General features: G+C 44.8%; 1 protein-coding gene across 6 annotated transcripts in view; it reads left to right on the forward strand.

The window, feature by feature from the left end:
- Window positions 1–24,422, forward strand: part of PPP1R36 (protein phosphatase 1 regulatory subunit 36) — a 30,759-nt gene extending 6,337 nt beyond the window's left edge. For 5 of the 6 annotated variants that reach the window (XM_075926408.1, XM_075926411.1, XM_075926407.1 and 2 more), the window contains 10 exons: window positions 5,067–5,131; window positions 6,691–6,777; window positions 7,465–7,598; window positions 7,728–7,794; window positions 9,465–9,563; window positions 12,716–12,856; window positions 21,664–21,706; window positions 23,233–23,423; window positions 23,529–23,723; window positions 24,112–24,422. In XM_075926408.1, coding sequence (XP_075782523.1) covers window positions 5,067–5,131; window positions 6,691–6,777; window positions 7,465–7,598; window positions 7,728–7,794; window positions 9,465–9,563; window positions 12,716–12,856; window positions 21,664–21,706; window positions 23,233–23,423; window positions 23,529–23,723; window positions 24,112–24,349 — 1,260 coding nt within the window. In that variant the 3' untranslated portion in view covers window positions 24,350–24,422. The remainder of the gene's footprint in view (window positions 1–5,066; window positions 5,132–6,690; window positions 6,778–7,464; window positions 7,599–7,727; window positions 7,795–9,464; window positions 9,564–12,715; window positions 12,857–21,663; window positions 21,707–23,232; window positions 23,424–23,528; window positions 23,724–24,111) is intronic. The other variant, XM_075926412.1, reaches the window with a different exon arrangement.
- Window positions 24,423–27,886: the final 3,464 nt, after the last annotated feature.

The following is a 27,886-nucleotide window of genomic DNA, read 5'->3' on the forward strand; positions in this document are numbered from 1 at the left end:
TTTGGTTTTAATGGCCATGCATTTAAGCCAGCAGTCAGAGAGTTACCTCTGCATGGTATAGTTTGCAGACACAGTAAAGTTCTTTATCCCTTTTTGCTGTCATTGTTTGCACTTGTATCTGATTATCCATCTCCTACATCACTAACCAGCTTCTGCTCAGTCTTTCATTGAATGGATAATTCCCCTGTGTACAATCTCAGGATATTGTATTTATGCAACCCCTTTCATCAGAGGTTTGCAATGCAGTTGGAAAAAGTGGGTATTGAAATATTGAGGCCCCCAAGAGGCCAAGATCATACAATACTGTCAGTCAGAAATAAAACTCAGAGCTCAGTGTTCCCTGTAACCTGAGCGCATGAGCAGCCACTCAGGAGAGATTCAAATGCCACTTAGCTTATTAGTGGAGTGCTCACAGCCAGCAGCATATGTTTTTACTGGTGGTGCACATCTGCACATGCCTCAGTGCACAAAACAAAATGTATTCCGCACCTGGCTGGGAAAAAATTAGAAGGAACGTTTCTTCTGACTGCCAGTTCAGGGTTCTAACTATTATGCAGGTTGCCTCCTGCTGATATGAAATTATTTTGATACTTTAAGGTCTTGTCTACAGGGATCTGCAGTGTGAATTACAGGGGTGTGAATTGCAGTGCACAGTAAAGTATTATGCCTGAGGTGAACTCTGCTAATGCAATCTAAAAAGTACTAGCAATGTGAATGGGTAACCAGTTACCTGGTAAGCATCACCCTTAACAGGTGATGCTTACTGAGTAACAGTTAACCATTACCTGGGAGCAGTCACCTGCCCATAGCCTGCTGCAGGCGGAGGGCTGCTCCAGTTCTGTGGGGCTGCTGGCTCCCAGCCTGCGTGGGCTGGGAATGGGCAATTTCTTGAGGGGGAGAGTCTGGCGGAAGTGGCAGCCGGGGAGGGGAAGGCTGCCAGCTCCCTTCCTCCCTGCATGAGGCTGCCAACTCCCAGCCTGCGAGCCTGCATGGGCTGGGAGCCGGCATCCCTCTCTTTGATGCCGCTTTTAGTCCCACATGAGGCTGCTTACTCTCAGCTCACATGGGCTGGGAGCTGGCAGCCCAGTGCCGGGTCAGAAGCAGTTGGGTTGGAGCAGCCCCTGCCTATGATACGGGGGCTGCTCCAGCCTAGCTGTGGTGGGAAGGAGGGGGAGAAGCTTCTCCAGCACAGAGGGCTGAAACCCTGCTCCCCCATCCAGCCCCTTTAATCAATTAAGTGGTTAAACTTTTAATGTTTAACTGGTTAACTAATTAAATGGGATTAATTAAGTGGGCACAAATGATACTGTGAGGTGTGACACTGAGCAGATGAAGAGTGATTACAGGGCTCTGGGAGTATGGGTGAAGGAGTTTGGAGTGCAGGTGGTATTCTCTTCGATCCTGTTGAAGGTAGGAGCCCGGGCAGATACAGATGTATCCTGGAGGTGAATGCCTGGCTGCGAAGATGGTGTTGCCAGGAGGGCTTTGGCTTCCTCGACCATGGGATGCTATTCCAGGAAGGACTGCTAGGCAGAGATGTTCACCTTTCAAGCAGGGGGAAGACCCTATTTGGACACAGACTGGCTAACCTAGTGAGGAGGGCTTTAAACTAGTTTTGACGGGGACAGGTAAGCAAAGCCCACAGGTAAGAGGAGAATAAGGAGACCTGGGAGATGGGCCAAAAATGGGAGGGAGCGTGGGCTATAATGGCAGAGAGAAAGGAGGGTCAGGGCAAAACTGGGAAGCAAGATCAAATCAGTATCTTAGATGCCTATATACAAATGTGAGAAGTATGGGTAATAAGCAGAAAGAACTGGAAGTGCTAATAAATTAATCTACCTATGACATTGTTGGCATCAAAGAAACTTGGTGGGATAATACACATGATTGGAATGGTGGTATGGAAGGGTACAGCTTGCTCAGGAAGGATAGACAGGGAAAAAAGGGAGGAGGTGTGTTGCCTTATATATTAAAAATGTACACAGTTGGACGGAGGTGGAGATGGACATAGGAGACGGAAGTGTTGAGGGTCTCTGGGTTAGGCTAAAAGGGGTGAAAAACAAGGGTGATGTTATGCTAGGAGTCTACTATAGGCTACCTACCCAGGTGGAAGAGGTGGATGAGGCTTTTTTTTAAACTAACAAAATCATTCAAAGCCCAAGATTTGGTGGTGATGGGGGACTTCAACTATCCAGATATATGATGGGAAAATAACACCGTGAGGCACAGATTATCCAATAAGTTCTTGGACTGCATTGGAGAGAACTTTTTATTTCAGAAGGTTGAAAAAGCTACCGGGGGGAAGCTGTTCTAAATTTGATTTTAACAAATAGGGAGGAACTGGTTGAGAATTTGAAAGTGGAAGGCAGCTTGGGTGAAAGTGATCATGAAATCATAGAGTTCACAGCTCTAAGGAAGGGTAGAAGGGAGAACAGCAAAATAGAGACAATGGATTTCAGGAAAGCGGATTTTGGTAAGCTCAGAGAACTGATAGGTAAGGTCCCAGGGGAATCAAGACTGAGGGGAAAAACAGCTGAGGAGAGTTTACAGTTTTTCAAAGGGACATTATTAAGGGCCCAAAAGCAAGCTATTCTGCTGCATAGGAAAGATAGAAAATATGGCAAAAGACCGCCTTGGCTTAACAATGAGATCTTGCATAATCTAAAAATAAAAAAGGAGTCATATGAAAAATAGAAACTAGGACAAATTACAAAGGAATATAGGCAAACAATACAGGAATGCAGGGGCAAGATTAGAAAGGCAAAGGCACAAAATGAGCTCAAACTAGCTACAGTAATAAAGGGAATCCTAGAATCATAGAATACTAGGACTGGAAGGGACCTCGAGAGGTCATCGAGTCCAGTCCCCTGCCCTCATGGCAGGACCAAGTACTGTCTAGACCATCCCTGATAGACATTTATCTAACCTACTCTTCAATATCTCCAGAGATGGGGATTCCACAACCTCCCTGGGCAATTTATTCCAGTGTTTGACTACCCTGACAGGAACTTTTTCCTAAGGTCCAACCTAAAGCTCCCTTGTTTGAACTGCTCCCTTTGCAGTTTAAGCCCATTGCTTCTTGTTCTATCCGCCGAGGCCAAGATGAACTAGTTTTCTCCCTCCTCCTCATGACACCATTTTAGATACCTGAAAACTGCTATCATGTCCCCCCTCAATCTTCTCTTTTCTGAACCAAACAAACCCAATTCTTTCAGCCTTTCTTTATAGGTCATGTTCTCTAGACCTTTAATCATTCTTGTTGCTCTTCTCTAGACCCTCTCCGATTTCTCCACATCTTTCTTGAATGCGATGCCCAGAACTGGGCACAATACTCCAAATGAGGCCTAACCAGAGCAGAGTAGAGCAGAAGAATGACTTCTCGTGTCTTGCTCACAACACACTGTTAATGCATCCTAGAATCATTTTTGCTTTTTTTGCAACAGCATCACACTGACTCTCATTTAGCTTGCGGTCCACTATAACCCCTAGATTCCTTTCTGTCATACCCCTTCCTAGATAGTCGCTTCCCATTCTGTATGTGTGAAACTGATTGTTCCTTCCTAAGTGGAGCACTTTGCATTTGTCTTTATTAAACTTCATCCTGTTTACCTCAGACCATTTCTCCAATTTGTCCAGATCATTTGAATTATGACCCTATCCTCCAGAGCAGTCACAACCCCTCCCAGCTTGGTATCATCTGCAAACTTAATAAGCATCCTCTCTATGCCAATGAAGATGTTGAACAGAGCCTGTCCCAGAGCAGGTTTAGGTTGGACATTAGGAAAAAGTTCCTAACTGTCAGGGTAGTTAAACACTGGAATAAATTGCCCAGGGAGGTTGTGGAATCTCCATCTCTGGAGATATTGAAGAGTAGGTTAGATAAATGTCTATCAGGGATGGTCTAGTCAGTACTTGGTCCTGCTATGAGGGCAGGGGACTGGACTTGATGACTTCCCTTCCAGTCCTAGTATTCTATGATTCTGTCCCTAGAAGGTACTGTGTTTGCACGATCATAGACAGTCCTTCTAGTTAGGCTGACAGGATCTACAAAAAGAACTGCAATTCACACCTGTGTCATCCACACTGGGGGGGCCTGCAACAAGCCTTAAATGCAATGATCTGACTCCTGAGGTCTCTTCTCTTGCCCTATGATTCTATGACAACATTTTAGAACTGAGTAAGAGTCTGTGGGGATTTTGGTGAGACTCGTTGGTCAGCTGGCAGAAAGTGACAGAAAGCCTTAATGCAATATTGGGTTTAAATGATCCTTTATTGAAGAGAAAGCATCCTGACAATTAGATGCATGTTATCTTTAAAATGTCCTGCAAAGGGGTTTTTAAGCCTTTGCAATCTTTCCTTTTTAAATGATGCATAAAGAGGAACGAAAGGGTTTTTTTCAGAGGCTTTGTTCATTCCAAAATTTGTTCCCCTTGTTTTTAATTTTGGAAATACAAAGAACATAAAATCTGGTCTTTTCTGTTTTTGTTGGATGACCACTGGGAGGTCTAAAAGATGTTTTGTGAACTCTTCAGGCATAAGTTAAATTAGAAAGGAAATTGCTAAATCTTAAAGGAAGACTTCCTTTCTCCAAAGTCTCTTAGTCATTGAAGTTAAATAGATGTTATCAGAAACAAACAAAACATAATGGATTTTAAAGACCCTGACTAAAATCCCCTTCTGTTCTATAAAGCTTTGTATTTACTGGTTCACCGGAGTCTTCCAACTTGAGGATGATTTAAATTTCTAATATTAAAAAGTTAATAACCCAGAAAACTTTTCAAGCCTTCTTTAGAATCTTAAAGAAACCAAAAAAGAGCAAACGCCCATTTGTGTTAGCCAGTCAGCTTTTGATCTCAAAGATTTTGTCTGTTTGGCCAGCTCAGAAACCAGTTCTCAGGGACTTGCTTGACAAACATGTAGGTGAAATGAACAATTGAGACAGACCAAACAATGGTCAAACTACATAGCCTTTGTATTATATTTGCTTTGACTTGGCTGAGAATATGCCTGTGTTATATTTAAAAAAAAAATTGTTTACACATGACATTATATTTTAATTTTTGTAGATGGTGAAAATAGCCACAGGGGTGTGGTACTGGAAGGAAGATACCCAAACACTTGAATTTGCAAGGTAAACATTTAAAGTTACAATTTTTAAATGTAAAAATGAAGGCCTTAATCCAGCAGTTCTTATTCATATACAATCAAATCCCAGTGGCGATTTCGCCCAATTATGAACTGCAGGACCAGGTCCTACATATTTGTTTTAGAATCAGAATCACAGGTCATCAAGTCCAACCCCCTGCTAAAAGCGGGACCAGATCCAACTAAATCATCCCAGCTTTGTCAAGCTGCAACTTAAAACCATTAGGGTTGGAGATTCCATCACTTCCCTAGGTAACCCATTCCAGTGCTTCACTACCCTCCTAGTGAAATAGTTTTTTTTCCCAATATCCAACCGAGAACTCCCCCACTGCAGCTTGAGACCATTGCACCTTGTTCTGTCATCTGCCACCATTGAGACAGCCTCTTTCCATCCTATTGAGGGAATAGCTTTTTAAGTCTACTGTCAAATCTGTTGTTTATTCCAGTAGATGAATGGAAAGGGAAATTTGCCACAAATAATGAATATATTAGTGACATTTACTTTGCACTGCCCTCCAGTGAACTTCACTACAAGAGGCTCCCAGCAAAGCATGTTATATCAGCTCTGCACATGCCCGAGAAATAGTGCCCTGAAAGTCAAATTCAGACCTGATGCATTGGGTGCAGTTTCTTTGAGGACAGTGGAGCTATATCTGATCCTCAACACTTTCAAGCACCCAGGAACTATCTGCATAATATAACTGTGCTTTTTGAGGGAGATATTGCTCTTAAGCATTTTTTTTGTAGCTTTTTGTGGCAGTTGTGAATTAAGATGATAAAAGGCTGGAATCTACAAAATACTTGGGCCACTGGAAAAAAATATAGTCTCCCTCTTCTTTTCTGAAACAGCTTTCAGTGTGCAGATGCACCATGCAGGGCTATTGATTTGGTGTTAGCCACATGATTCCCACTTGCTGCCTCCCATACCCATTTCTTATGCATTCCAGATCTTCAGGTGTGGATTCCCCTTGTGTATACTGTCTCTTCCCTATCCCACTGCTCTGTCTGCCCCTTTTAAGATTGGATCCCAGCAAGTCGATCAGCCCCTCTGCCTGTCTGCATGCCCTCTGAGTGAGTTTCCTCAGTTATTTGTGTCCCACTATGGTTCACAACGACCCTGATAGCAAACTCTAGAACAAGGTGATGCACTTTTTAAGCCTCTCCTTCCCCAAGGCAAAAGAGGGCCAAGAGGCCAGTCCTGTACCTATTAATTTCAGTGGGAGCAGGAACAGGCTATAAATCAGGAAACAAACTTTCTCTTCCTTATCTCTTTCATATCTTGCAGTACTCTGCTCTTTGTGGCAAGTTCAGAAATGGAAGGATATGAAAGCCGTAAGACTGATAATGTCCCTTTCTAAGCCTCTCTCAATGGATAGCAAAAGCAAGGTCTGATACCCTGATGCAGCCACAGTCCAGAGATTTGCCTCACTGTCCTAGGCAGGCACAAACATGTGCATGTTAAACTCCAGTATATACTGAATTTTTTGCACCACTTCCCTGTCCAATTGTAATTTTACTTGTCTGAATATTCATTATTTGTTACAGCTCCACCCCTGCCACAGAAGTTAAAGAGAAACTCCAGAAGTGCAAAGCCATCCATTTTCAGGAAATGGGTAGTAAAACCGTGGACAGGTATTCCAATTTAAACTCACTTGGTTAAAACAGGAAAGCAGCGTTCTATGAGTGGGATCTTTTGCCTGTAGTGTTAAAAATATTTTAAGAATATTATATTTTAAATTTTGACTAAGTAAGGCAGAAAGTAATCTGGCATTTCAGCAGTTATTTCAGGCTGCGTGGTTAGCGATCTAGCACAGGACTGAAAGCCAGGCACTCCCTAATGTCTATTCCTAGCTCTGATGCTGGCTCCTTTTGGTTATAGGCAAGTCAGCAAACAGCTCAGCCTCTGCTTCCACATCTTTTAGGAGCGGGATAATAATATTTATCTATAGAGACGGGTCTTGTGAAGATGGATTAATTAATTCATTTTTGTAAAGCACTTCAAATATTTCATTTGTTGTGGTCATTATTATACGTGTTATATGTGGACTAGATGGACATAAGCTAAAAGGTGCAGCTCACTTTCCTCTTTACCATCCATAACCTAAAATATCTTTAACCTAAGCATGATGGCCACAATTTACTCTATTAAAGAATCACATTTAGAAGTGCTTTGAAGAGTTGAAGGACTTTGGTTGGTTGAATGGTGCCCACTTGCAATATGAGAGAGAGAGGGGGCGGGGGAAGAGAGTATTAATGAAACATTTTTTACTGTAACACAAATAAGTGGAATTAACAATATATTTTAAATCCTTCATATAGATCGACTCATGGTATGTTTCAAGAATTGTTTGGTATACAATTCCCTGAGAAAAGAACTAGTATCCGAGAAGAGAAATCCCCTAAGCTGTCAAAACGGGGACAAAACGAGTATATTACATTGGATGATGTTAAATGTGAGTAAAACACTGTTATTTGGTCTCAATACAGTATTATTATTACAGATTAGAAAAAGTATTTTGTCTAAACATTTTTCCTTGGAAATGTTTTCGGCATTCCTTTTTTCCCACTTTGTGCATTTTTAGATGTTGCTTTGTTTCTGGTACAAGAAGATGAATCGTATCATATACCATCTTTCACATCAATAATGAGGTACATATGCAGTTTGCAATTTGTTCTAAGAATGTTTGTGTATTTTAATAACTGAAGGTAATGGATTCAGAGCTTGTAAAAAGTGGAGAGTGAAATATTAGAGATTTAAAATCTTTCATCTGTCAAGTATAAAATTCAATGGAAGGTGCTAATAAATGCATTTCAGCCCTGACAGAGTACAGCGAGTTAATTCACTTAATTTTATGAAAGGGTCTTTCATTTGTTTACTAAGGGCTAGATTCTGATCTGGGACTGAACACTCATGCACAGTAGTAATCCTGATAGCATCCATATGCATCTTACCTACACACTGGGTGTGGCACTAGAACTGCTGCTCTGGTGCAGATAGTGTTAGAATTTGCTGCTGGTATTTGTCAGCAGCAAGTTACTACCTTACTTCCCAGAACAGGAGGGAAGTAGAGAAGGAATTGTACCTGAGGCATGTCCATGAGGCGCAATGGGGCCTCTTCCACTTCCATGTACCTTTTTTCTCAGTGCCCTGCCTAAAGCCATAATCTTAGCCCTGAGGGAATGATCACTTGAGAAGAGTCCTTTTTTTCTGCTTGGACTTTGAAATGTAGGTTCCAGTCATATGATGTATTCTGTACACAGAAGTCATATGTTTTGTAACCCACCTGCTTCAGAAGGTCCAGCTTCTGGAATGTTCACATGCAGACCCACTTTTCAGCATCTTTCTTGGACTGTGTTTATTAGTCGATAGGAGCATATCCCTGAAAATCCTTAATAGTGGGTGTAGTGCTCACTAGGGATGTAAACTGTCATTTAAAAAGTTAACCGATTAAACCAGTGTTTCTTAACTTTTTAAGACCGAGGAACACCAAACAATTTTTTTTATGGGTAACACCAAGGATATTTTGTTGAGCAAAAAAAAAAGGTCTGGGGAAAAAGTTATTGGGGGGGGGGGGGGAGGTCACTACCCCTTTAAGGGTGGCCATGTTGAATTCTGTAGTTCTCCACGGCACAGCTCTGACTGCCTCGTGGCACACTGGTGTGCCGCAGAACACAGTTTAAGAAACACTGTTTAACCAGTTAACCCTGGAGCAGTCCCCTGACTGCGGCAACATGCAGGAGGGCCTGGTTGGCCTGGAGCAGTCTTCTGCCCATGGCATGTGCCGCAGGCTGCTCTGACCAGGGTAGGCTGCCGCCGCCGCACTGTGGGTGAGGCTGCTTGGGCCGGGCTTGCCACACCTTGCTGTGGGTGGGGGCTGCTCAGGCTTTGCCCATTTCACTGTAGGTGGGGGGCTGCTTGGGCTAAACCAGGCCCATTGGACTGCACTGTGGGTGGGGAGCTACTCTGGCCTGGCCACACTGGAGCACCCCCCATGCGCAGCACACCCAACCGTGCTGAAGCGCCCTCTGCTCCTGCCCGGCCAGGCTGCTGGTTAACCAGTTACCGGAATCCGTTAACTGTTTAGTCTTACCATTAATGCTTAAAGCTTAACTTGTTAACCTTACCAGGTGATGCATACCAGTAACCAGTTAACTGGTGCTTATTACTAATAAGTAGGATTACTAGGGTAGGAAGCTGTAGGCTAAGCATTTAAGTGTTGGTAGACTGTAGGCGCTGTGGGGCAAGGATCTGTATTGAGGTTCATCCCTACATGAGCTGTGTTACTTACATGATAGTGATCTTGCTGTCTTCCATTTAGGAGTAAGCAATTGGATGAGTTCCTCATGGCTCTTCTTTTCTACTTGTCACATTATCTGGAAAAAATTGCATTGGAAAAGAAACCCAAAGCTTTTATGGTGTAAGTAGGAGCCTTTACTGGTTTAAGAATACAGGGCCTGACTGTGCATGCAGGCAGGCAGCCCTTGCTCAAGTGAATACAGGCAGTCCCCGGGTTACGTACAAGATAGGGACTGTAGGTTTGTTCTTAAGTTGAATTTGTATGTAAGTCGGAACTGGTACATATTGTAGGGGAAACTCTAGCCAAACATTTCTCCAGAGCTCAGTTTTATTCTCCCACACCTCACTTCCCTCAGTCCTTTATTCTCAAGCTGAGGTGTCTGCTGAGAAAAGCCGCTCCGCGTCTCCCTGGTCTGCTGGGGGGAAGCAGCTAGTGCGGGGTTGCCTCACCCCGTTTGTAAGTAGGGATCCGATGTAAGTCGGATCCATGTAACCCGGGGACTGCCTGTAGTATTGTAGCATCAATGGGACTCCACACCTGAGCAAGGATGACTGCAGAATCAAGTTTATACAGGTTGGACCTCCCTGGTTCGGTACCCTTGGCACCTGACTGGTCCCAGATGAAGGATTTTGCTGGACCAGGGAAGGTCATTTATGCACCCCTGCCACCAGCCCCCCTGGCGTGGTCCACTGGCCCCCCAGCCAGCTCCCTCCCTTCTGCTGACCCCGCTGCCCTGCCGACTGCACTAGGTGGGCAGCCATCAATGCAGTGACTCTGGGACCTACTGGGCAGCCGCACATGCTGCGCTGGGGCTCCAGGACTTGCTGGGCAGCCACATGCGCCGCTCTGGGACCTGCAGGGCAGTCGTGTGCATCATGCTGGAGCTCTGGAGCCTGTGGTGGCTCCCTGCCCTACCGAGCTACCATGGCTCCTAGCCCCACTGGACAGCCACACGCCGGGTCTCCCAACCCTGCTGGGCTGCCACGCACTGGAAGCCCTGCCTACAGCTTGCTGTGGGCAGCCCGCTGCCCTGCCTGCCCCGCAGAGCTCATTGCTGCTGGCCCTCCATCAGGACTCTCTGGCCCTACAACATCTGTGCTGGACCATGGATGTTGCTGGACCAGAAAATCCCAGTTAAAAGAGTTTCAACCTGCAGTAGATATAGAATAGGGTTCCCATGACTGGCTCTACTGAGACATTTGAATGTAAATGTCCTTTATCTCCCCGGGGATCATTGCCGGTATGTTTTGAAAAGCAGACACAAGCAGGCACAATTTACAGTGTAAAGGCTGAGGGCCCAATCCTACAAACATTTAGCCCTAGTCATACTGCTCACTATAAAGAATAGTCTCCCCTCCCTTCCTGGTAAGTTCATTCTCCTTTGTCTATCTTGTCTATTTAGACTGTATGCTCTTGGGGACTTGGGCTGCCTCTTACCATGTATGTGTACACCGTATCCCGTAATATGGAGCCACCATCTCCTCTTAGTGCTACTGCAGTGCTAACAAACTACTAAGAATATTCCTTTAATTTTGCTGGGATTAATCATGGTAGTAAGCCCAGCCCAGCAAGATAGCACTCCAAGTAATCAGATAAGAGTTCACTATGTCCCACATAATTTACAGCAGCTATTATAAATAAGCAAAGGCCTGTAAAGCTCTGTACTAGATTAGCTAATCAGCAGCTTGTGATGTTTCAACATCTTTCCTAGCTTGAGGCAAGATTTTTGACCCATCAACTCTTAGAAGGTTGATATTGCCAGGCAGCCTGCCAAATTCATGTCCACATATTATGGAGCTACAATAGAAATTCCAAAGTAGCTAAACTGAAAAGTAGCTTCCTATAATATCTCAGATTTCAACCTCCATCCATTTCCTTAAACAGATTCTGCTTGGAATTTGTATTGGGTAGTCTTGTGCCCAAGGAATGTTTTTGATTTTGGGGTCATGGTTTGTTTTAAGGCTCCCCTTTATACATAGCTTATAAAGTATGACTAGATGTTATAAGTTTGTTGTAGCATAAGAAGTGTATGGGAGGTGGTTATATACTGTTACCTAGTTTTGACCCAAGCAGATTAAATTCAAGGTCTCAGAGGTTGGTGTTGTGAGGAGGAGAAATTGATAAGAGAGAGAGGTCTTTCTTTGATTCACTCCTGTTTATTTACAAAGAATGGACAAAAGTCCTGTTGTGATGAACACAGGAGAAATCATACAACAGGGGATGGTGTCTTTACTCACAGTTCCAAGCCTCTTTCAGCTAGCAGCACTGTTATCTCTCTCTTAGCTTTTTCTTGGAGTCATGCTACCAGTGCTTCTATGGCTATACCTGGTAAAATACTTATAGGCTTCTATGTCTCCTTCTTTGTTTCTCCTGCTTTTCTCACTCAATCCTTTATAATCCATTTATAAATGAAGCCTTAATATAAAGTGTGACTAGTTTGTTTTAGTGGGACAGACTTCTGGGGATTTGGCTCTGTATCAGTGTTGCCTATTTTTTTCCAACCATGTGTGGAATAAATTGTTACGTTGCTCTGAGGCATATGTGGATGTGCACCATCAGTAGAAACACATGCTGCTGTGGGCGCTCTGCTGTTCAGCTGGGCAGTACCTGACTGAACTCACTAGTTATTTCTGTGTTCCTTGAAAGGTTATTGAGGAGTTTGTGTCAAAGCTTCTCTGGGTTCATCTAGGTTTTTTTTCCCCATCACCCTGTCCAGTGGGAACTGCTGAGCAGACACACAAGGCGGGCACCAGTCAAGTGACTGCCCCTCGTGTCTTCCCCCGCACACACACAACACTCCTTACCCAGAGAGGGCCCCTCCTTTTCAGCCTTTTTTGAAAGGACTTTGGCGATACTTGCTCAGTGTGGCCCCAATCATACAGGAAAGTGTTCCCCAGTATGGATCCATTTGCAGGGCCAGGGTATATATCTGAACCTGCAAGAAGTCCGGAGAGTCTCTGATTAGGCTTCAAGAATGGTTCTCACGCATGATAGAGCCAGAGGGATTCTCTGGAAGTCTGTGACTGTGGAGCTAACAAAGCTTTCAGAGTCGGAGAGAGCTCATGGGGCCATGCTGTGGCTCCCCACTAGCCCTGAAGAAAAGCTCTACATTGATCTGGCTGCAAACTCTGGGTTGGTTCATGCAGCGTGATGATGATTATACATATTCTTTCCTTTCATAAGCAGTCAGACCTATTTCATCTACACAGAGCTATTATAATACTTTATAGACACCCCTTTATAGTCACTATTTTTTCTATTTTCAAAAACAGAACCCCCAGTGTGTTGGACCAAAAAGAACGGGAGGAGACGTTGGCTAAGCTAGAAGGAACCAAGAAACATCTCGCCAAGGTGTACTGCATCCTTATTCTTGGACTAGGAATGGCTGAGCATCATCACATGGCTTGTGGAAAGTAAGGAAATGCACTGAATAATTTTCCCTGTGATGACTCTTCTTCACCAGGTGCATGTATTGATTGTAATCAGTGTGGGGCATTGTAGGACAGCTCCTGAAAGCCGGTAACAGTCGGCATAAGCAATGTGGTGTCTCTACTGACACTGCATCGACCTAACTATGCCAACCTTGACTCTACACTGCGTAGTGACGCCATAGCTGCCAATACACCTGGCATCCAGCCAACTCAAGCATGTGTCAGGACCCTTATTTAGGGCATGTCTGCACTGGCCCTCATGTAGGGGATGTTTACAGTGTGCTCAGGAAGTGTGATTACAGCAGGCATGGACACCCCCGAGTTAGCTGAGATCCAGCTAGAACAAAGTGAACGTGAGAGAGAATAGCATTGCAGCCAAAGCAAAATGGAGGGTGCTGTGTTCCAGACAGGCAGGGCTAACCATTGCAGCTTCCCATGTCACTGGTATTCCCTTGCTAGTGCTACTCCGGCTGGCTTTGATCAAAGCTAACTCAGATGTGCTGCAGTCACTCTGCTTAATTGCAGTGTAGCTTTTCTCTGGTAAAGACAAACCCCCGCAATTACCCCGTCTACGTGAGCACGGCGGGAGGGACAGCATTAGCCAGGGCCAAGTGAGCAGCTCTGAAAATGCCAAATGTTGGTTTAAATAGGATGCTTCCAACTGCAACCTGCCGACGGGGGGGGGGGGGGGTGAGTGTGAGCGAGAGTGAGCGCCTGGGGCTCCCGACTGCTAGCCAGAGTCCCAGGCCCTTTCCATTGCTACCAGGGCCCCGTGCAGTGCACCCTGGGATATGCAGAAGGGCTGGTGGGGAGAGGCTCACCCTCAATCCCAGCCTTTCGGGAGTGTGGAGCCAGGTCCTCCCTGCACCTTGTCCAGGGGCCCCGGCAATTCTATTGGCCCCCTTGGCAAAGTGATTCGTAGACTGTAAGGCCAGAAGGGACCACTGTGATCCTCTAGTCTTACCTTTCTGCAGAACACAGGCCACAGGACTGACACGTTGTGGCGGGTTGTCGGATACTCGACTTGCAGCTCAGATCCAGCTGTGCAGAAGCCATGGGGGGGGGGCGACAGGAGTGATTTGGTATTGAGTGGGTCCGGACATGCATGGGCAAATGACAGTGTTGACATTAATTGCCATCTCCAAAGCCTCGGGGAGATTGTGAGGGACAGTGCAGCCAGGAGAAGGGAAGGCTAATCCGTCACAGAAGGAGACAGGTAAATGAATTAATCCATGTAACATCCCGTATTGTGACTCAAGCATTGTGTCACATACCTCCTCTGAGCCGTGGTCAGCTATGTCCAGTGCACTCTGCTGGCACAGCCCACCCACACGTGTCATCTGGGCTGCCCTGTTGCTGAAGCCTTCTGCTATCTACCTCCATGACCACGCTGTTCCCCAGTCCCTCCAGATTCAGGCTGCCGTGGTAACGACGCTTTCCAGAGCAGAGTTGCCAATGCCCATCCATCCCAGATCTTGAATGCGAATTGTGGAGGAAGGGTAACACGCAGCCAGTTACTGTAACTACTGGCTGCCTCAAAACTTTCTTCAGATCCCAGTACACCTTTCTCTTACGCTAGGTCTGAACTAGTGCAATAGCAGAGCTGGGTCTGGGAGTTGCAGAACACCCTTAAGAGCAACAGAAGGATGGAACGTGAAGAGAAGAGGCTGCATTTTTGAAGCCTGAGCAGAAGCAGCAGCAGGGATTGGGGTGGGGTGCTTTAGGGGTTATGACTACACTGCACCTCTCTTGTGGAAAAACATATGCAAATGAGGCTAAGTGTGGAATATCGCCACACCTCATTTGCATAATTGAGACTCCATTTTTGCGCAAAAGCCTCGTGTGCAAAAATGGAACCTCATTAATTATGCAAATGAGGCGCAACGCTATTACACGCTTAGCCTCATTTGTATATGTCTTTCTGCAAGAGAGGGGCAGTGTAAACATAACCTAAGTGTAGGGCTGTGGGGCTCAGACCTCTTGACTCATTCACTGCAGCAGTACAGTACCAGTCAGCCGGAAGATACAGCACTGGAGCTAGCCCAAAGCATGGTTAGCCTGAACACCCCCCCCCCCCCCATACACACACACACACACACACACACACACACACACACCAAGGACTGGGAGGGATGGAGAGAGGGATGAAAAAGAGGTACAGAGGCTGAGAGAGATGGGGAAGGAGAGAGGGGCGTATTGGAGGAGACCAGGGATCCATAGAAAAGTGGGGAAAGGAAGATGAAAGGGGGAATGGGAGAGGGACCTGGAAGAAGAGGAGAGAGTAGTAATAGTAAAAGAGGAGAGAGATGAAGGTGAAATTGGGAGATGGAAGGAGAGAATGAGAAGGAAATAATCAAACAGAATGAGACACGGGGTGTTGAGGCTGCAAAACTTTGCCTTCTTTGCTCAGACTCCTGCATGAAGATGTATTATCCCTTGGAGCTAAGAGGAGGGCAACTCACTGCCAGCCTTCCAGGCCTGCTGGCTCCGTGCAATGTCAGGAGTTGCTGCTACGTCTACACTGCTATTTTTAGCAAATGGACATGAATGCGGCTAGCGTGAGTCAGTCTGCCAGGACATGGAGGCTCACTCCTAGCTGCTGTATAGATAGATACACCCTCAATGGCTGCCAAGCCTCAGGCTCCTTTGCACCAAACAACTTTTCTGTGCCATGTTGGTGAATGGCGTGTACGTGGGCGTACACGTCTTGTCTTTCCACTTGGATGGGCTGGAGGGAAATGGGGTTTCCTGTTACTGAAGAGTAGAGGGTTACTGGCAATGTGAGCAGGCCAAGAAGGAGAACTTATTTTGCTAATCCCACGTGTTGTAATCTCACTCATCATATGCTCTATAGCGTGAAGTGTAGAGTGCAGCGCAAGTGCTCCTTGTGTGCCCTGGATCCACAGAATTGTGTGACCAGCACACGCAGTACTGCATGGCCAGTTGCTGGATATCTGGGCTGATCACAATGGGGGAGTGGTGCCTAGGGGTTATTTTCATTTTCTTGCTGACTGGACAGGGAGGGTCATGCCAGCATTTTATTTTCCTGGTTGGAGCACAGGCTGTAATACAGCTTCAGAAGCTGCAGGTGCAAGACTCAACCTGCGCAATGTCTTCTCTGGGCCAGCTACAGCTACTGGCTTTGCAGAGCTAATCTGTTCACTATCCTTGCTAGGATAAAACTCCCTGGACAAGAAATCAGTGGAGCAATAGTTCTGGCTTACTTATGGAGAATTCTTTCCCTTCTCATTCCTTGTAGAAGGAAAAGAGCAGGTTTGTAGCTATATATAGAGAAGGTTATATTAAAAAAATAAATAAATAAAAAGCTGAAGAGGACTGTGGTCCCACTGTGCCAGGCTCTGCAGAAACATAGAGGGAGACATAGTTGCTTCCTTAAAGAGGTTAGAGTCTAGGGCCTGGTCTACACTACATGGTTAGGTCAATGTAAGTTGCCTTGCATCAACCTAGCTGTCCAAGCACCTTCATTTAAATGTTCCTTTTATGTTCCTGCTAACGTAAAAGCCAATTTAGTAACATCCCCTTCCTGAGTAGTGTAGAGTAGCAGTTGATGAAATTAGGTCAACACAGTGTCCATGTAAACACCTATAATCAGCTGTTATAGGTAGAGTTTAAGGGTTAACTGGTTATCTGATAAGTATCACAGTGGAACGACGGAGGCAATCAAGTATATATGAGATTTTTCAGTTGACTTCAGGTGAAGCAGACTTGGGCCAATATTTAGTGCTTTTGAAAATACCTATCCATATAAGAGAGGAATTTTCAAAAGTGCTCAGCATTGGCCTACTGCTCCCACTGAAGTCAATTGAAAGTCCTACATATCATAAATTGACTGTATCCGTCCATTCATCTGTGAGACAAAAAACATGTTTTGTAATTATATAAATACAGGTTGACCCTCTCTAGTCCGGCATCCTTGGGACCTAAGTGCTATGTCTACATTTGCAGCTTCTTGTGCCAGAAATATGCAAATGAGGCTAAATGTGGAATATCTCCAAGCCTCATTTGCATACCTAATAAGCCGCCATTTTTGCAGAAGAGGCTCTTGCGCCAGAAGAAACTGTGTACTCTGCCCCTTCTTGCACAAGAAAAACCCTCTTGCGCAACGCTGTTACGCTGATTATTTTCAGGAATAACGGCATTGTGCAAGAGGGTTTTTCTTGCGAAAGAAGGGGCAGTGTAGACAGCTCCTTCTGGTGCAAGAGCCTCTTCTGCTAAAAATGGCGGCTCGTTATGTATGCAAACGAGGCTCGGCAATATTCCAGGCTTAGCCTCATTTGCATATTTCTCACGCAAGAAGCCGCTAGTGTAGACATAGCCCTGCAGTGCTGGACCAAGGGAGGTCAATACTGTTTAGCAGCATTATCAACATTTCCACTGCTTACTGGACTCTTAGAAGACATTTGGGGTAAATTAGAGCTAACTAATACAGAACACTGAGCGCCAAGACTGGTGGGTCTATAAACAAACTTTATAGAACCACAGGAAACTTGGCCACGCCCATGGTAAGTGGACATCTAGCTAACTAAAATCTTGCTGGGCCATGGATGTTGCTGGACCAGAGTGCCGGATTAGAGAGGTTTTACCTGTAATATATCTAAACTTCCCCAAATTAGATTAACCTTGAAATAGCTAATTTCATAGGCTGTTTAAAACAAATGCTGTTTTGTGACACTGATCAACATTTACTAATTATTAGAGCTGGTTGAACATTTTTCAATTCACTGTTTTCATTGGAAAATATTGTGGGTGGGTTTTTTTTGTAGTTTGTTTTTCTTTGTTTTGTTTTTTTTAAACTGCTCACGGGACTGGGTTGGTGTGACGTAGTGGGGGTACTTGCTGAGCTGTGGTGACCCCTGCTGTCTGGAGCATGACCCAGCAGGGAAAACCTCACTAGGCCAAGGTAATGCCAAACTTGTTGAACCAGTGGCCAGACACCCCCCATGGAGAGGAACAAAGGAAGGTGGAATGCTGCCCTGGCTGGGGGGCAGGGCTGGAAGTTAGTTAGTTGGTTGCTGGCTGTCTGAGAGCATGGAGGAGAGCCTAGGGGAAGGGGCTGGAGTTTAGGGGCCCAGTCTCCCCCATCTCAAGGGGGCCTGGGGCATCCTAGCCCAGCTCTGTGACCAGATTACATCTATGCTGTGCTGTATCCTGGAGAGGCAATAAACTTCCTCTAGTCCACCGGCTGGTGCAGTCTGTTTGTGCCATTTCGGGGTGCAGGAGACGGGGGAACCCCATCGCGCCGTCACAGTTGGTTTGTCATTAATTTCTTGGTTAGAAAAACCTAGGGAGTTTTTTTTTAATTGTTAAAATGGTACACTTTAGCATTTTTTTTTAAATGAAAACAAATGTTGTTTTGGTTCCATATTACTTTGAGAAATCTAAGCTAACTATATTACATTTAAAATGTAAAAAAGGTCAAAATGAAACCATTTCAAAAAATGTTGAAATGAAATGTTTCAATTGACCCCAAACATGCTTGCTTCTCAGATTTTTGGTTTGTGACTTTTTTTTTTTTTTTTTATTAAGATTTTGACTTTTTGTCCTGATTTGGAAAGAGGATTTCTTTTTAATTGTCCCATTTTTCCCGGGATGGGAAAAGCATTTCCCACCCAGCTGTACTAATTATCCATGCCTAGTTGTTAAGTTATTTATTACTCCTTTGAAGTTTTCTCCAAGGAGTCTATTCTGGAGGAAGAGTAGCGTGAGGCTTCAAATGGTGTCCACATTCAACTTAATAATGATTGAAATGTTTGTGAAGTACAGCTTAGGAGTCCTATTTTGATGTTATCGCAGACTGTGCTGTGAGGAGTTCCCCAGCAGACTTATTTGTTTGTCTGAGCTTTGATTCTTTTATGTCTCCAACCCTGAGGAAGGAATAGGTGTGTCTGGCTTTCTCCTCTGAAACTGTTGGGACAAATTGTGCAATTTTTTTAATAATTCCAATTTCCTTCTGGGCATTTTGTCATAATGGGGAAAAAACCAGGTTGTGTTCTCAGAGTTGCATACGTTACTTACACAAACATGGCTAAAGCTGGGCCGCATCTGAGGCAGGACTCACCCAGACCTTGTGGTCCCCAGTCTATACAATTCATAGCTGTGGATCAGAGAGCTGCTAAAATAGCACATGAAGCATTTATTTTCAGTTGCACCCGTATGCACAATGCAGGCTCCTATAAAAGCTAAAGAACATTGTGTTTTCATAAGCGCATGTGCCTCTGCTTAATGTAGCATCTGGGTTTGGCTGCACTCTCCTTCGCTATGTCTAATGCATTCATTCCTGCAGATGCAATGGCAGTTCTACAAACTTCTAACTGCGTTTCTAGTGCTTGGGATGCATTGCACCCATTTAGCCATTCATGTTTCTTCCAATGCCCCTTCCTCAGCTTGTTGAAGTTTGACATTTTTCTACCCCCTCTGTTGTTTTCTTAGCTAATGAGTAAGGGTACATCTAGACTGCAAGCTTCTTTCGAAAGAGAGCGTCCACACCTCAAAACCGGATCGAAAAAGCAATCTGCTTTTTTGAAAGAGAGCATCCAGACTGCATGGATGCGTTCTCAAAAGGAAGCTCTGATTGCTATTCACAGAATGGCTTTTTTCTATCTATCGCCTCTTCTTTCAAAAAATGTTTCTGTTTTGCGTCCACACATGCCTTTTTTCAAAAGCGCTCTTTTGAAAAAGGCGTTCTTCCTTGTAATTTGAGGTTTACCAATGTTGAAAACTCCCCTGCGTTCTTTTGGCTTAATTTTGAAAGAACGCGATTGCAGTGTGGATGCAGGTGAAGTTTTTTCGAAAAAAGGGCAGGTTTTTTTTGAAAAAACAATGTAGTCTAGATATTCCCACAGGGTGCACCAAACACCAGAACTACCTGCTGTCCGTTTCACACCAGGTTTAGGAACTTTAGGCTACATCTCTATTACTATTCTACCCGCCCCAACATGGTTAGCTTTGGAAGGGAGAGGAATGGAAACCGTGACTCTGCTGAGCTCCAGCTGAAACACTATCTTCCATTAAACTTTCCTTGAGAGTGGTTGGGTTTGCACAAAGCAGTTGGAGGATTTTTTCATTAAGGGACTGCACAAGCTATATTGTGCTAAAAGGTGAAATCAGTTCTTAAGGGGTCACTTTACTTAATCCACTGTTAGATTTTATGATTGGAAAGTTGATGGTGGATAGTGCATTGAATCAGAGAACCATAGAGCTGGAAGAGACCTCAGAAGGCCATAAAGTCCAGCCCCCTGCCCAAGGCAGGACCAATCCCACTTAAATCAACCCAGCCAGGGCTTTGTCAAGCTGAGACTTAAACACCTCTAGGGATGGAGACTCCACTACTTCTCTAGGTAACCCATTCCACTGCTTGACCACCCTCCTAGTGAAATAGTTTTTTCCTAATATCCAACCTCTCCCACCGCAACTTGAGATCATTGCTCCTTGTTCTGCCATCCATCACTACTGTGAACAGCCTTTCTCCAGCCTCTTTGGAACCTCCCTTCAGGAAGTTGAAGGCTGCTATCAAATCCCTCCTCACTCTTCTCTTCTGCAGACTAAATAGACCCAACTTCTTCAGCCTCTCCTCAGAGGTCATATGCTCCAGCCCCCTAATCACTTTGGTTGCCCTCTCCAGTGCATCCACATCCTTCCTGTAATTGAGGGCCTAGAATTGCAGGTTCTGATGAGTAATCAGATATGTTGAAGTGAATTTAGACTTATGAAATGACAATGTGCCATGTTGCTTGGCCACTGTTTAGCTCAGGGGCTCTGACCCTTCCCATTCTGAAGGGACTCATTTGTGTCTGTGCCACCATCTCCTCTTGCTTTTATGGATACTGTGTAGCATGTGAGGTTTGGGATCTGCAGCTGGGGAGTTGGCAGGTTTGGGAAAAGTGGGCAGAAGAATGGAGTGAGGCTGGGAGGTTACGCACATCTTCCCCCGGCAGGTAAAAACACCAGAGAACAATTGATGCAGTCTAGAACATGTTACATTTGTTGTCCCTTCAGTATTGAGGTGCCTGGATGCAGGGACACCTGGGGAAGCTGTGGTCATGTGGGACACTTGGCCCTGAAAGCTGACATGGAGGTACAGAGCCTCTTGCACGTCCCTTAAGATCTACCCAGATCCTGCAGAAATCTGTAGGGCTTGGTTTAGGTTGGAAATTGCTCCCCATTCCTTGGGACCACAGTCTGCTTTCTTGCCAAATGACTGAATGGCTCCTCAGAGGGTGGGGATTCTACTTCCAGATCTACAGGAATGTCCATGTCAGAGGTTAGCCGCTTCCGTGTCCCAAATATGTAGCACAAGTGTGAATCTGACTGAGATACTTCCAGAGCAAGCTATTCATGAGGCATGTCACTGTTATTTCAACAGAGACCGTTCTCCCTCAGCTTTGTGGCTATTCTGAGAGTTTTTTACATTTCCTCTCTGAGTCACCGACATCCCTTCCCTTCCACTTCTCATGTATCGTCTCTCAGCTCGCTCCCATCCCGTGCCCCCATTGAAGTCAGTGTTTTCCCATTTGCTTCAGTGGGTATACAGTTAGACCAATGCTGAGTACATCCCATCCACACAGGGTCTGATTTTAATAAGCACAGAACCCAAAACTCTGTCTGAACTCAATGGGCCCCTCAGGTGCTCAGCACCTCAAACTATCGGGCCCATGACATTTGGTCTCTGGCCAATTTAATTACTTAAGCCACATAGTGTTGTGCATTTTCTTTCAGAGACTTGAAAGCATAACTCCTGTGATTAACTGTGTTATTGTTTATTGTCTTAGGAGAAAAACATCATCAACACAGAAGGACCGAGAGTTCTTTGAGGTAAGAAAGAGGCATTCAGGGACAGATGCTGAGCTTTTTTGCTAATCCTAGAATAAGGTGAAATGAGGATGCACCAGAAATGGTTCAAGATATTGGGCCAGATCATGAGCTAGCATAAGTTGACTTAGCTCTGTTGAAGTCAATGGAGTAAATAAGTATGGTTTCTGCTGATGCACTAGGCTCAGATCACTAGTGGTGGAGAGAGCAGTGAGTTGTTTGCATTGTCACTAACAATTCCTCTGAATTGTTCCTGCTGAGACAAGGCACTGAGAAAGTGGGTCAGCTCCCAGTATTTACCTGTGTTTTAGATCACTTTGTGTGCTCTTTTACTCAAAATGTGAAGTCCTCCATGTTGTTCCTCACTGTCCACACCTGAAGAAAATAAAACAAAGTAGCTCAAAGTTTTCATGAGCAACCCTACAATAACAAACCAGTTTGCATGCAAGGAAAGAAAAAATCAGCAAGCAACCAGAGTTTAATTTGAAGCCTCCATTCAGGTTAAATCCAAAGATCACAACAGAGCCGCACATTGTCTGATTCAGAAACTTAATAGTATTAAAGACGTCAGTAATGTTTCCCATCATTCATAGTAATGTTTCCAGATGTCTGTGCAGGAGTAGCTCCATGAACAGATTTAGACAGTTAAATTCCAGATACCATACTTCACCAGAGTCATAGACAGCATTTGAAACCAATACAATATTTTGGACTCCAGTGGATTGTGATGTGCTTACTTAGGGCTTGTCCATACCTGACAGATTCAGTGGCACAACTGCAGAGCTGTAGTGCTTCCTACCTACCCGTACAGAAGGGGCTCTCCCAACAACATAGTTGATTCACCTCCCTGCCAAGCTGTTACTAGGTTGACAGAATAATTCTGTATACCGTGAGTCAGGAGAGCGTTGCTTTGTCACTCGGATGTGGATATTTCACACACAAGACATGTAGCTATAAGTTTCTGGCCTAGATCAGCTCGTAGCAGAAATTCTATCTAATAGGGACCTATTCAGTCAGTGCCAAATATCCCTCATATTTAACCTAGTGCTAATGAGGTAAACATCTAAGCTTTGGTCTTTTAATACTGAAGTTGCTGAGCATGGACGAGATGTGGTCTCATTTTTTTGAAGTACTTGTGATGTAATTTCATTTCCAGTCTTCTCTGTAAATTTAAAAAAAAATAATGTCCAATTTTCCACTTAATCCCTGTGACATTGCAGTGACTCAGCAAAGAGAGACATTACTGTTCTCAATGGAAACACAAGAGTATTGATCAGTAGGCGATTGGTTCTAAATGCACGGAGTTCTACTGGGAAAGCTATTGGTTCTGGGAAGTGTCACGTTAAGAAGCATTCTCCTGTGCTACAAGTCTCTACTGTACAGAATGTGCTGTAATATTGGGTCAGAGAGTCTATGCTGATCTATGCTTGTTGACTTCCATGGAGTTATGCAAGCAAATAATTTGGGCCTCCCGGAGGCTTTCTCTGCAGCACAACCATTCGGTAGGATTGGTCTCTGTTTCTGTTTAGTGTTTCTACAACTTCTGCACATACGTGGCATGGGTGGTGTTCAGACGGAAGAACTTCCAAGAGATTCAGGAAGAAGTGGGCAGGCTTCTTCGCTCTGACATATTTAACCCTGCGTTGCGGGAGAAGAGCTCCAGCATGCAGAAAACAGATGTCTCTGCTGATCAGAGGAAAGTTATCTTTCCCTATCACAGGTACTACTCCTTGCTTATGACCTTGGCACACCGGGGAGCTCACACTGCACTACTGGGATCAAGCTAAAGCTTTGTTTGTTTGTTTGTTTGTTTGTTTGTTTGAAGGAGTATTTATGCCAGACGTCCAGCCATAAAGAGTGTGGTTGGCCAGCGCTCACCCGTGCTCAGTACGCTACTGCCCCTGCCCAAAGACAACGCTCAGTATCTCTTCCAGAACCATTACCTGCATCGGGGCAGAACCCTTCCAATCCGCAGCCACGACGACCTGCCAGACTACTCAACTGTTGATCTTATACCCAAGTAAGGAGCTGTTTCCATGGATGTTGGCTGCATTTCTGCGAGGAATGGCTGAAACTTAAGCAGCTCTTGCACCTCGATAGGGGGGCGGTGTGTCCATTATAATTAACGAAGGGCCCTCGAGCCCAGGTTGCTTGCCAGACTCAGCAGGACCAATGGAGTCCTACTGCATGGTGGGAGAGCAGGATTTGGAGACGTAACTGGTGCATGGTCCCTCTGTGTACAGAAGTGAAGTTTTCCTTTAGGGTAAAGCCTGACCCAGGGTCTGACCAACAAAAGGTAAAGTTCTTGTCAGTTTTCTATATCAAGCTGCAAATTGCCGGCCTCCTGCCCCTCTCCCTAGTTTTCCTTAGCCCTGGTGCTTCAGTTACCGTGACTCATTTTAAAACAGGGTTGGCATCATTGGAGCCCTTCGCAGCAAGTTCAATCCCCACACTCTCATGCCTATTGGGGTGATGGAGGAAGAGGAGGAGGAAGAGGAGCAACAAAGAACAAAGAGAAACAGTCTCTCAGCCAGTTCATTTGACCTGGCTTCATCATCCAGCAGAGGCACCCAACTTGGAACCAGTCACCATAGTGTGGTACTCTCGAAAGCAACTACAGAGGGGGTCTACTCTGAGAACGGTTAACAGAAGTGGTACCCTCTAGCATGGGATTGGGGGTAATTCTAGCACCTGTTAAATAAACCACTTTGAAGCTTCATTTGTAAGAGCAGAAATGATTTGTGATAGGTAGTACAGCCTAGTGAATAGGGCACTGGACTGCAATTTAGGAAACTGAGGTTCTATTCCCAGCTCAGCCACTGACTTGCTGGGTGACCTTGGATGAGTTATTTCCCTGTCCTATTTGTTACCTCAGTTTCCCCATCTGTAAAATGGGGGTAATGAAACTGACACCACCCCCTTCTATAAAGCATTTGAAATCTATGTCCGTAAAAGCTAGGTAGGATTATTATTTATTCCTTAAAGATTTCCATTGCAAGAAGATTTCTAGAAGGATTAAAAGTCCTGAAAATGATGGCTTTACAGGAATTTCCTCTGACATGTTTAGTATATTGTGTTTACTCATTTTTTATTCCTGTAATGTTTCACTGGACTTTGCACACCAGCCTCTCTGAAGACTACTGCAAGACAAATGTTGATAAAATTATAGTAGCAATGAATCCCACTATTTAAAAATATAGGGCAGATCTTCAGGTGTTGTAAATCACTGTTGCTCCACTGAAATCAAACAGTTATGCTGATTTACTCCAGAGGAGGAGCTAGCCTGCAGGACGCTGTTTTATAGGCCAACCATTGTAATCAGAAATTACAAGGATAGACCTATAAAACTGTGTGTATTCCATGCCCAGTACCATTAGCAGAAAACCATGGTGAAATCCTGTATGTAAAACATTACCTTAATGCTTAAGAATCATTAAAAAAGGGATAGAGAATAATAGAGAAAATCTTATTGCTGCTATATAAATCCATGATAAAACCATGTGCAGATGTGGTCACCTTGTCTCAAAAAAGATACCTTGGCATTGGGAAAAGTTTGGAAAAGGGCAACTTAAATGATTAAGGGTTTGGAACAACTGCCATATGAGGAGAGATTAGAAAGACTGGGACTTTTCATCTTAGAAAAGAGGAGACTAAGGGAAATATGAGAAGTCTATAAAATCATGACTGGTATGGAGAAAGTGAATAAGGAAAATTTATTGTTGCCATAACACAAGAACTACAGGTCACCAAATGAAATGAATAGGTAGCAGGTTTAAAACAAAAGAATTTTTCTTCACACAGCTCAGTCAACCTGTGGAATCCCTGCTAGAGATTGTTGTGTAGACCAGGACTTTAACACCAGGACTTTAACAGGGTTTAAAAAGAAGCTGGATAGATTAACGGAGGATAGGTCCATCAGTGGCTTTTAGGTAGGACGGGTAGGAATGGTGTCCCTAGCCTCTGTTTGTCAGAAGCTGGGAATGGGTGACAGGGGACGGTCACTTGATGATGATCTATTCTGTTCATTCCCTCGGGGGCACGGGCACTGGCATTGGTCACTATCATAGGACAGGATACTGTGCTAGATGGACCTTTGGTCTGACCTAATATGGCAATTCTTCTGTTCTTATGCCTGAAAAACAGCACTGGGAGTAGGTTGCTTATCTCACTGATCCTACCAAAAGTCATGGTTTTAATAATAACCATGACAAAATCTTATCCCTAGTCATAAGAAATTACAAGGGTTTACCTATGTAAGCGGGGGAATGGTCCTACTATTGTGGAGAACTTTTCTGGCTTCTATACCACCCCGGTGAAATGGACCAGCGAAAGGATCTGAGTCCCCGCTCCCACTTCCTTTACCCCACGGCTCCCTGATCCTGAGGGCTCCCCCTCCACTCTCCTGAATAGCAAGTCCTCGAAACCCCAACAAGGCTGGGCCCAGGTTTCCTGGGGCTTAATCCCCGACTTTGTAGTCACTTGAGGCAGGAGTTAGGGTGTCCCCACTCCGAGGTGCTCTCTTCACACTGCAGGCTTTCTTGACCCAGTGATCATTTCATAAAGTTCAAAGCAAATACAATTTATTAAACATCAACTGATTAAAGAGAAAAGAATAAGAAAAAAATGAGACATGTTAAATGAGAACACACAGTCCCACTCTGTTGTACGGGGACATCACAAACAGCAGTCTGCAGAGTGTAAGGACAGTTCACAGTCTCTTCCTTATAGGCCCCTTAGAGGCCCTGGATATGCTGCAGGGGGGCTGCAGGCTGGACACACTTGCTCTGGCAGTGGCCACACCGCCTCAAGCTCTAGGTGGTCAGACCCCTCTCCCAGTCTGGCCTGCAGGACCTCTTGGCTGATGGTATCTCCCTACTCAGAGCCTCTCCCCCCACTTTGCTGGTCCCAGCTGCAGGCTGTGCTGCTTTGCCAGTCTCTAGCTCCTTGTGTTGCTTCTCTGTCCTTTTTGGCTCTCTGATCACTGCCAGTCTGCTGCTCAACACAGGGTCTGCACTCCTTGGGCTGTGTGTGCCTGGCTCTTATTTATTTAAATAAATAAATAATATTTCTGCATAAGCAGTACTCTAACATCTTTATGGCTGGCTTAGAACAACGTTTCCTCCGATCCCGTCCCCTTTTACCCCTTCTCTATTTACGTTACATCAATGACAGCTTTATGATCTGGACCCACGGCCAAGAAACACTGGAGACATTCCACAGAGATTTTAACAACCTACACCCCTCCATTAATCTCAGCCTGGACCATTCTACACGAGAGATCCATTTCCTGGATACCATAGTACAAATCACCAATGGTAAATTAGACACCACTCTCTACAGAAAACCCACTGACTCATATAGTTACCTTCATGCCTCCAGCTCCCATCCAGAACACACCATACTATAGCCAAGCCCTTCGATACAACCGCATCTGCTCTAATCCCACTGACAGAGACCAGAAACTTCAGGATTTCTACCAAGCATTTATAAACTTCAATTACCCACCTGGGCTACACCTAGACTGGCATGATTTTCCACAAATGCTTTTAATGGAAAAGTTTTCCGTTAAAAGCATTTTCGGAACAGAGCATCTAGATTGGCACGGACGCTTTTCCGCAAAAGCACTCTTTGCGGAAAAGCGTCCGTGGCCAATCTAGACGCGCTTTTCCGCAAAAAAGCCCCGATCGCCATTTTCGCGATCGGGGCTTTTTTGCGGAAAACAAATCTCAGCTGTCTACACTGGCCCTTTTGCGCAAAAGGGTCTTTTGCCCGAACGGGAGCAGCATAGTATTTCCGCAAAAAGCACTGATTTCTTACAGTAGGAAGTCAGTGCTTTTGCGGAAATTCAAGCAGCCAGTGTAGACAGCTGGCAAGTTTTTCCGCAAAAGCAGATGATTTTGTGGGAAAACTTGCCAGTCTAGACACTGCCCTGGAGAAATAAAAAAAAAATTGAAAGAGCCAGACGAATACCCAGAAACCATCTACTTCAAGACAGACCCAAGAAAACCAACAATAGAACACCACTTGTCATCACCTATAGCCCCCAACTTAAACCTGTCCAACACATTATCAATTAAACTACAATCTATACTAGAACAGGATACTATATTCCGAGAGGCTCTGGGAGACAGACTCATAGTCTCCTACAGACAACCACTTAACCTCAGGATGATTCTTACCAAC

This window comes from Pelodiscus sinensis, chromosome 4, assembly GCF_049634645.1.
Source record: "Pelodiscus sinensis isolate JC-2024 chromosome 4, ASM4963464v1, whole genome shotgun sequence".
In the NCBI taxonomy this organism is placed as follows: domain Eukaryota; kingdom Metazoa; phylum Chordata; order Testudines; family Trionychidae; genus Pelodiscus; species Pelodiscus sinensis.